General features: G+C 45.6%; 1 protein-coding gene across 1 annotated transcript; it reads right to left on the bottom strand.

The window, feature by feature from the left end:
• Positions 1–8,112: 8,112 nt before the first annotated feature.
• LOC127299433 (TPD1 protein homolog 1) lies at positions 8,113–8,879 on the bottom strand. The gene is made up of 2 exons (XM_051329430.1): positions 8,690–8,879; positions 8,113–8,601 (listed from the first exon to the last, which is right to left on the bottom strand). Exons 1-2 carry the CDS (start codon positions 8,748–8,750, stop codon positions 8,264–8,266), a joined length of 399 nt encoding a protein of 132 aa, XP_051185390.1. The 5' UTR covers positions 8,751–8,879; the 3' UTR covers positions 8,113–8,263.
• Positions 8,880–9,475: the final 596 nt, after the last annotated feature.

Raw genomic sequence — 9,475 nt, 5'->3', positions numbered from 1 at the left:
TTTGTCACTTGTGAAAATTACAATTGTGTGTAAATCCACAAACCCTAAAACCCTTTTCTTATGTGACACCCTTTCTTAACTCTAGTTTATTTAAATAAATTTTACCCAAAAACCCTAGAGCATGAGATCATAATTCATGTGATCTTGACCCTACAAGATCATGTTTTGTCCAAATGCCCTCCACCATTTCTTCTTCATTCTTTCTCCCAATGTTTTCGGAGAGATTATATAGCCTTGTGCTAATGACCTCAACACAATTTCTATCCCTGCCTTGACCCACCCCAATTAAGGTTGACCATGGCATAAACCCCAACTTTTGGTTTAAGCAAAAATGGTCACATAGACCATGTGCTAGTGTTTTGCTCCTCCCTCTTTTACTTCCTTTTTCCTTCCTTTTGATGCATACCCATTGCTCTCTCAATTCACTCACTCACCACACCCCTGCACACTCATGCCCCTGCATGCTAATTACCCCATTTGGTAAGTGAATAATGAGAATGGCCATGCCGGCCATGCTCACCACATCTCCCATTTGCATCTCTCTCTATCTTTCTCTTTCTCTCCATCCCCCAAACCACCAGCAAGTGGACAGCAGCCCGACCCCTCTCTCCCCTCTCTCAGCTCTCTCACACTCCACACCACTGCTCACATGTGTGTGCACTCCTTTTGTCCTCGTGTGTGTGAGAGAGAAGTTGAGAAAGATGTGGCCGGGGATGGTTTGGGACGATGCATCACATGGGCACCGTGCCAAGCTAATGCAGCCAAGCCCTGGAGCTGCTGCATGCCCTATACCTCTCTCTTGCTCTCCCCTATCTACCTAGGCCACCCTTAGGTCCCATCTCGCCCGTGGTCACCCGCATGAGGACAGCTCGCCCTTCTCTTCCCTGTGTTGCGCGTGCACGCGACGCCAGCATGTCATCGAGGCTTTCTGCATCCCTCTGAACCTCCTGGAAAACTCCATGGACACCCTTTCTTACTCCCCCTCGCTGACACGCACTCGCCACCCACCAGTAGTCACCGTGCACGCCGGCAGGGACACGGCCACGGTGGCGACCTCACATTCCCGTGTCTGTACTCCTGGACGGTCGTGGAGTGCTGGGGAGAGGTTCACGCGCCTCACAGAAAAACGCGACGCCGCCCTCTCCCATCACCTCGCACGCCACCGTCGACGTCCAGTCGTGTCGTTTGGACGAGCACCTGGCAGACAACCCCGCCCCCGTCGCGTCTCCCCTCTTCTCTCGCTGCTGAACAGCACGCGAGTGCGTCCAAGGCGCGGCACCGTCGATCAACCATGTAGCCCAGCCGCCCAGCTCGCCCAATACGCTGCCGCCGCACGCCCTTCTCCTCGCCACGGACGCGGTACACGTGCACCGCGCGGCGAGATATAAAACAGCCCGGACCCCCTATTGCTCAACTCCCTCGCCACTAGAACCCCACTCCACCCCAACTCCACCTCCCAAGAGGAGAGGAGCTCCTCTCCTCCCTGCTGGCCGCAACGTTGCTCGCATCGCTCCAAGCTCCGGTGAAGGTTGCCGTCGAAGGGCGCCGCCATTCTTCTCCCCTCCTTGTTCCCTGGACGCTCCTCTTACCCCTCTCTCTAACGCACTCGAGTTCACCTTCCAGGGGAATGTATCCTGTGCACCCAAGCAACTCATGCACCCATGCATCTACCTCTGATTGAGAACTTTAAAAGTTTCAAAAAAATCTGATAGAAAGTTCGGGAATAGATAGTACTAGTATCTAACATGTCACAAAATTTCAAGTCTAAATTTGAAACACAGCTTCAAAATAAAAAATGACAAATTTGTTATGAGTAGTGATAATGGGCTAAACTGAAAGCCCAACTTGCATTTGGCACTATTCATGGTCAGGTTTGTTTATTTTGTTTCTTGATCTCTATTATGAATTATGATTTGAAACTTGGTGACATGTTAGATCTGAGTACTATCTATGCACATAACCTTGGCTTTGATTTTTTTTAAACATTTAAAATAGTTAACCGGGGTTGGGTGCATGGGTTGCATGAGTTGATTGGGTGCATAGGATACTTTCCCCACCTTCCAGGGACCCCTGTAGGCGCCGCCATGATGAGCAGCGTCCGTGACCCATCGCCATCAACCACCGCCCCGACCCCTACTGTTTTCGTCGCCGCCACCGTCATTTGAGAGAGCATCCTCCCCTGCATCTGACGCACCTGCTCCCGGCGTTTTCTGTGACCTCAGGTGAGCACGCCAAGCTCCAGACACCCCTAGGGTTTGCACCCGACGCCCATTGTTTCACGTCGGGGAAGAAGGCCCGTGCGCCGTGGGATCTCCATCCTGCGCATGCATGCATCTGCTTCCCCTGGCTCGCGCCAGTGTGGCCGCCGTGTCAGCTGGGTTCAAACCCGCGATTCCCGCGCGGCCGCAACGCTGCTGGACCGGATCTGGCCGAGCCCAGCATCCCCGGCCCGTTTACCTTTTCTCCTTTTCTTCTGTTTAATCTGCCAGTAAATCCCTGTTTGGTTTTTGAAATGCAGTAAATTCATAAATGCCTCAAATTTGATGATTCGAAATGCTGTATACTCGTGGACAAATTCTTACCTTAGAAAATTCAATGCATGTGATTTTGTGATATGTGCTGGTAAATTAAAACCTAAAAAGTATCTGATTGTGTATTTTATTTAGTGTGTTATATTTATAAAACCTTTCTGCATGAGGTTAATTTTGTGGAGAAGTAGATGTAAGTAGCTTTATTTTGGCACTAGCCTCTCATGCAGGAGTTGTTTTACAAAACCATTGCTGTCCAGAGAGCTAGTAAATGATTTTTAAACTGAAAAATGTTAATGATTTTGAAGCAAATCCAAGTGCTACTGGTAGATACATCTATAGGGTAATTGTGTACCAAAGTAAATGTTTTTCAGAGTTGTAGATTAATTCTAAGGATTTTGTTACTAAAACAGTATACCTTTTCAGTATATGATTTTTGTAAAATCATTTATAGATCAGAAAAATGTCAAACCAATAGTGTTAGATCATATTTTGTCTCACCTATCCAGGGGTATGCTTGGTGTTGGTTGGTGATGCTCTGATACTGGTGTGCCTAGCTGTTTGAATGTTCTGGTTTCTGTCTTAGTTAATTTTTCTAGGTCATTTAAAATTTTATTTGCATGAAATTCTTGTGCATGTGTTCTCTACATATTATTAGCTTTCAGTAGGTATGCTGCATGCATTTTTGTGAGTTACAGAAAGATTTAGACCATTTAAATGGTTCCTAAGTCATTTCTAGAATTTCAAAAATCATATCTTTTGTTTTAAAAACCATAAATGGGTGAAACCACTTTCAGTAGTTTGCATTAGTGAACCTTTACCTACTGTGATTTTACCAATTTTTTTTGTGAATTATTCTGGTGTGGTTTGTTGATTGGGTATGGCTTGTTATTTTCTTTTTTGCGACGCTAGATTCGAACGCCGCCGGAAACGAAGGAGGAGGAGATTTTGGAGGGATTGAAGAGGAAGACCAGGGGAACTTTGCTGATCAAGGCAAGCCACCTCTTGATGCATCTATGATCCTACATATATCTTGTTCTTGCATTATTACAGGTTTTATAAAGTGCATGTCGTTCTTTTATTATGTCGGAGGTTAGCGCCACCGGAGTTTTGTTAACCCACCCTTAGGGCGCAGCCCTCGTTGGAACCTACTGATCCTCATCTTAATAGTGATATGGTGCTTACCACCTTATTATCCTTGTCGCCAATTTTCAAGAAAAAGGTGGACTACAGGTTGGGAGCCCTTGTGGAAAAGTTTTGGAAAATTGTTTCCAAGAAAGATGTTTTTCGAAAACCTTGGAATGGGGTAGCCCTGCCCAAGTGGGAATTTTGAAAATGAAGAGGTGTTTTGCAAAAGTGAGTTTTGCTGGAATAAAGTGGAGATAAAATGTTTTCGAAAACTTCGGTGCCTTGGGTACTTAACCTACCAATTAGACAGTGCAACCATATTACCCCAAAGTGGGCACGGGGCGTAGCGTAGTAGTTTGTCTCGCCATAGTTTGGGTCCTGCAAATGTAAGGGGTAGTCCGAACATGGACACCTATCGACCGTGGCCTCCCCAACATACTGGGGACGCCTTTCCATTGTGTACCGATGGCAGGGGTACAACCTATGAGCTCCCATTGAATAATGCCCCGCAGTTGGTCGCGGTATTCCGGAGGATTGAGCTGGTCGGGGAACTTGCTACTCCCAGGTAAACGACCCCTCGGACTCTGGTGTTGGGAGGTACAACTCTAGGCGGCATGTCTTAGGCTATGGCGAGCAAGCGAAAAACTGCGATCGGTTATCCGAGCCTCGCGCTGTGACGCTTGGTGAACCAGGGATGATCCCGGCGGATTTATCGGATCTTATGGTGAAAGTGTACAACCTCTGCATAGTGAAAAATATTCGAATAGCCGCGTCCGCGGTCATGGACGGTTGGGAAGGCATGATAACTACGCTGAAGAGTTTTTGTTTTACAAATGTTTTCAAAGAAAAGATTTTTGGAAAGGTATCGGGAAGGTACGGGAAAATGCCAGTGGGACTGGAGGAAATGTACCTGAGAGGTACGGTGGAAAGTTGGTACAGTTGTTTTGGCCATTTCGAGGGATGGAAAAATAAATTGGGTCACCCTTACCTATTAGTCTTCAAATGACAATTGTTTACAAAAAGATTTTCAATAAAGTTATAGAGATATCTTATTCTCGAGAGAAACTCTCTCTCACTCTTTGTCGCCTTAGTTAGTGCTTGTTCCTTGCTACTGCCATATTGCATATCCTTTATTTCTCTCTAAGGTGGTTTGCGAGTACATTCAAACGTACTCATTGGCATTGTTGTCCTGGCTATTTACTTGGCCAGACTTTGAAGAGGAGTACTACGAAGAAGAAGAGTATGACGCCAAAGACGCGAACTAGGACGCTCTCCCAGTCAGCCGCATGTAGTGTAAAGGTCTGACTTGGGTTCCACCGCTGTTTGGAGTCAAATAATTTCCGCTGCTGTTTGTTGAACTACGGCCTTGATGGCCTATGATCTAAGACTTCCGTAATATCTGTAATTCGGTACTGTAATGGATGATGTAATCTGATATCAGTTCGATTATGTATTCACGATGGAATGATCTTGGGATCGTGAAATTGTATGCGTAACAGGAGTTCTGGACTGGTAAGTCCGGGCCCCCACAGTTATCAACCATCTTCTCCTTATTTATCAACAGTAAAATGAGAAAACTTACCGACCCGAAAAGTTAATTTCATTTCAACTATTTTGACAATTTTTTTAGTCCACAAGTTATCAACCCCACATCTCATTATTTATCAGCGGGTAAAATGAAAAAGTTACAAACCCCAAAAGTTAAATATCATTTCGAATATTTTAGCAATATTTTTAGCTCATAAGTTTTCAAACCTTATGCATGCTATTTATCAACGCTAAAATGTGAAAAGTTACCGACCCGAAAAGCTAACTAAGTTAAAAAATGATATTTATTTAAGTTGCAAGTGGTAGTTCATTTGAGTCGTAAGTGGTTTCCCCACCCGTTATTTTCCCCTATAAAAATCACTAGCCCGAAAAAGGAAATTGAAAAAATTAGTCCAAATAACATGAATTTATACACAAAAGTAGAAACAAAAAATAGAAAAAATAAAGGGAATTGATAAAAGGAATTGATAAAAGGGAATTGAGTAAAGAGAATTGAAAAAAAGGAATCTCGGTCAAAAAATAGAAACTAAAGAGCAAGAAAACATGACACTGCAAAAAAAAAGGAATTAACCGGACGGAATTAAATTCGCGAAATAAATGCGCGAAATCTTTACTATTAAATCTGGATTCGTCGTTCGTGCGTGTACGTCGTTCGTGCCGACAATTGTTAAATAAACCCGCAGTCCACCCTCCCGTGCTGCACCTGGACCCGCCCCTGGTTTCCGCGGCGTTTGCGCCAAGGCTCTGCGGACTGGAATTGGGAGGAGACCGCTCCCCGGCTCCCCGCCCTATGCGCCACTCGCTACGAGCACCCAGCGTCCAGCGCGGGAGCGCCGAGACCGACGGCCGCGGAGACAGACAGTGGCCTGCTCGGCGAGAAGGCGACGCCCAACGTGAAGGAGCAGAAGCGCATCGTACATGGCTGAAGCATCTCTCCCATGGAACATGCCCCTCGAGCTAGATTGGGATTCCGTGAAATTATTTGCAGAAGAGGCCGGAGAGGGCATCGATCCGCCGTCGCACGCTGCGGAGGAACCAGATCCATTATCTGGAAAAGATTTTAAACCGGGAGGATGAATCAACAGAGGAGGTGCGGGACAGACGAGCAGGTCAATAAGAGGAATCAAGATGGGATTTGGCTGGTTCACTTGTTCGTGGAGAGTGCAAAGCTCATGGCTAATAAAATAAAACTTGCAGGGCCCAGCTTGGTCACATGTGCGACGTAGCTAATGACTATTAATAAATCATTTTCTAAACTCACTGATTTGCCTGTGCTTTGTTTAGTTTTAGGTGCATATACTAAATACTACGTAGTGATTAAATACATTAAAATTTAGATAAATTTAAGATATATTTAATTTGACGGGGGGAGATGTTAATATCGGTCAACATAAGCCGTTTTTGCCAAACTATTTTAGTTTACCAAAACTGTTTGTGTTATGGAACGGAAGTAGTAAAATATTAGTTTTTTTTTTCTTTATATGCATAAGACATTGTATTAGGGTTATAATCAAAAGGCATTTCAAGCAAAGTGCAGCTTTAATATTTTTTAAATCCTATGAAAGTTTCGGTTTTTTCACAACCATTATATTTTTATATATGCAAGAAAAAATAATTTAATGGATCGTGGCAACGCATGAGCATTCTCCGACTGCATTTGCAACGAGATCTGGCTGCGGTGGTGTTTGGAACGGCCACGTCGGGCGGACTCCTACCCTCGTCCACGGTGCCCGGATGGTGCCCTAGACCCACACGCCTCGCAACTGCTCCAGGGCAGCCGTTGTGTGGCCCTCCGTTGGCTCGGGCTAAGAAGGACGGGAAGAAGAAGTAGACGCTGCCAGGCATTGGTGATTGAGGTAGTCAGCGGCCGTCAGATTGGTGAGGGAGAGAGGTGGGAGTGCCACGAGTTAAGGAAAGGAGGAGGAAGATGGTGAGACGAGATGGAGAGCCACCAGTGGTCAGCTCGAGGAGAACGATACGACATGGTGAGGGAGAAATCCGGCGGCCAAGCATGAACGCAGAGAGAAGCAATAGAATATTTGGGTCTTCCCTTGGAGGCGTGGGTGTGCTGAACTCCGGCGACCAACGGATTTTCCCTCGGGAGAAGAAGCGACCAAAGGATTTTGAGAGGACGGAGCAAGAAGATAGATAATGATGGGGATTTTTTATCCTGCTCGATGTGTGTCGTACTGGTGCTATCTCTATGACGTCAAGGACCTTAAGACTAAAGTGTTGTTTTAATCGTTGTGGACACACCAACTTAAAGTCCCCTACAGCTGCAAGTGGTCCCAACTTAATGGACCAAAATAAAATAAATAAATTGAGATGCACAATGCAGACCTAGCTTGTGATCAAAAGAATATGTGGACGAGGTTAAAATATTCAAGAATATTTAAATTAAAATAGATGCTACTAGCATTGTACATATTTTTATCTAGCTTGCTTACACTTGGTAGCCACAAAGGTGCTAAACATGAAAATAGTACTTCCTGCGCTAAAAAATAAGTGTCCTACTTTTATCTATAAATTTAGATAGATTTTAGTTAGAGATGAATTCGTATCTACATAAAGTTTAGACACCTAATTTAAGCGGTGAGAGTAAAAGATTAGCAGCAACGCGCGGGCACTTTGCTAGTTAGTATAGTATACGGAATTAATCATGCGGATTAACGCGCCAAAAAAAGGAAATAGTGCTCCGGCGAATTAAATGCGTAATATTTACTATCGTAATTAACTCACGTAATTTATGCACGACAACGAATCGCGAATTAAATGCGCGAGATTTACTGCCATAATTAATTAACGTAAGTAAATGCGCGGGGTAAAAGAAAACGAAAAAAAAGGAAAGGGAATTGATTCGCGCGAGCGCTTCACGCGGTCGAACGCCAGCGAGTGATTTCGAATTGTTCTGCGTCAAGATTTATTCCACAACATTGATATGGTTGTCAAAAACAAGCGGGCCAAATCGATCCGTACCTCATGTTACCACTTACAATGCGGGCAGTGTAAAACATCTCATTACATTCCTACTATCGATCGAGCTTGGCAGGCACCTACAACTAGCAGCGAACCTGTGAGCTGAGCAGTGGGAAGTCGAAGGGCGTCATCCAGGCGTAGTTGAACCGCACCGGCGCGCCCCTCTGGATCCGGCGTCCGTCCCGGAGCAGGCAGCGCTCGTCATCCACTGGCCGGATCGCCCGCGGGTCCACGGTCTCGACGCTGCTGAGGCCGTAGCATCGGAGCAGCACCCTGGACTGCGCGCACCGGCAGCGGTTGCTCACTTCAACCGCGTACTCTGGCTTCCCCTCCACCACCCGCCCAGTCGCCGACTGCCGCACCACCAGGTCCGCCGCCCGGCACGGAGACCGGCCCGCTGCATCTGCGCCCAGCTCCTCACCTGTCCACATACGTATTGACATATTCACGCCACCATGCTTCCTATCAATGACATTATAAGAGGAAAATATGGCTGGTACTCTTGTTACCTTGGCTGGCGCTGCAGAGTAGCAGCAGTAGCGCGAGGTGCAGGAAGATATGACTCGCCATCAAGTGTTTGTTTCAACCTCAAGCTAAAGATTATCGTGGTGGCTTGGTGCCCGGCGAGCTTGTTTCTATCTTGGTGTATCGACCGATTATATATACTGGATAATGTGTGCGCTTGCCCCCATCCAGCAGTGCCAGCAGCCCAGCACGGAGGGTCGGGGGGCGTGGGGGGAGGTGTCGTGTGTGAAGACGGCAAACATGTGCCAGGCCAGGTGATCAGATCGATCAATTGTCCAGCGTACATGTGATGTGTGTGAGGTCCATGTCTTCACATTGCAGCAAAGCTAGCTAGTTTTTGGCTACAACGTGCGTGGATAACGGGTGATCAGAGGACTTTTGGGTTGCTCCCGAAACGGATTGCTTTACCTAAATCAATGTTCTTTTCCTGATTTTTATGGTATATATTCAACTCCATTCTTGAACCCATGACAAGGACATTAACATAAGCCCTTGTCTATCCTACTTTTATCTATCCAAATCTTTCTACACAAAATCCCAGAGAAGCCAGTGAATTATCCATATATTTAGATGATCACCTCATCAATTCTTGAGCTAAAACCCTAGGATATAATCCATGTAACTTGGGAGTGGTGAGGTAATCCAATATGAAATGGAATAAGACCATATTTATAAATTCATGAAGTAAAGAAGAAACTAATCCAACTAAGATAGCCAAGCGGAGCCTTAACTTATATATTTAAAGAGATTTTGTTAGCACATCATAAACC

This window comes from Lolium perenne, chromosome 1 (assembly GCF_019359855.2).
Source record: "Lolium perenne isolate Kyuss_39 chromosome 1, Kyuss_2.0, whole genome shotgun sequence".
In the NCBI taxonomy this organism is placed as follows: Eukaryota; Viridiplantae; Streptophyta; class Magnoliopsida; order Poales; family Poaceae; genus Lolium; species Lolium perenne.
Note: the sequence above shows the minus strand (reverse complement) of the source record. Positions and strands in the feature narration are given on the sequence as shown.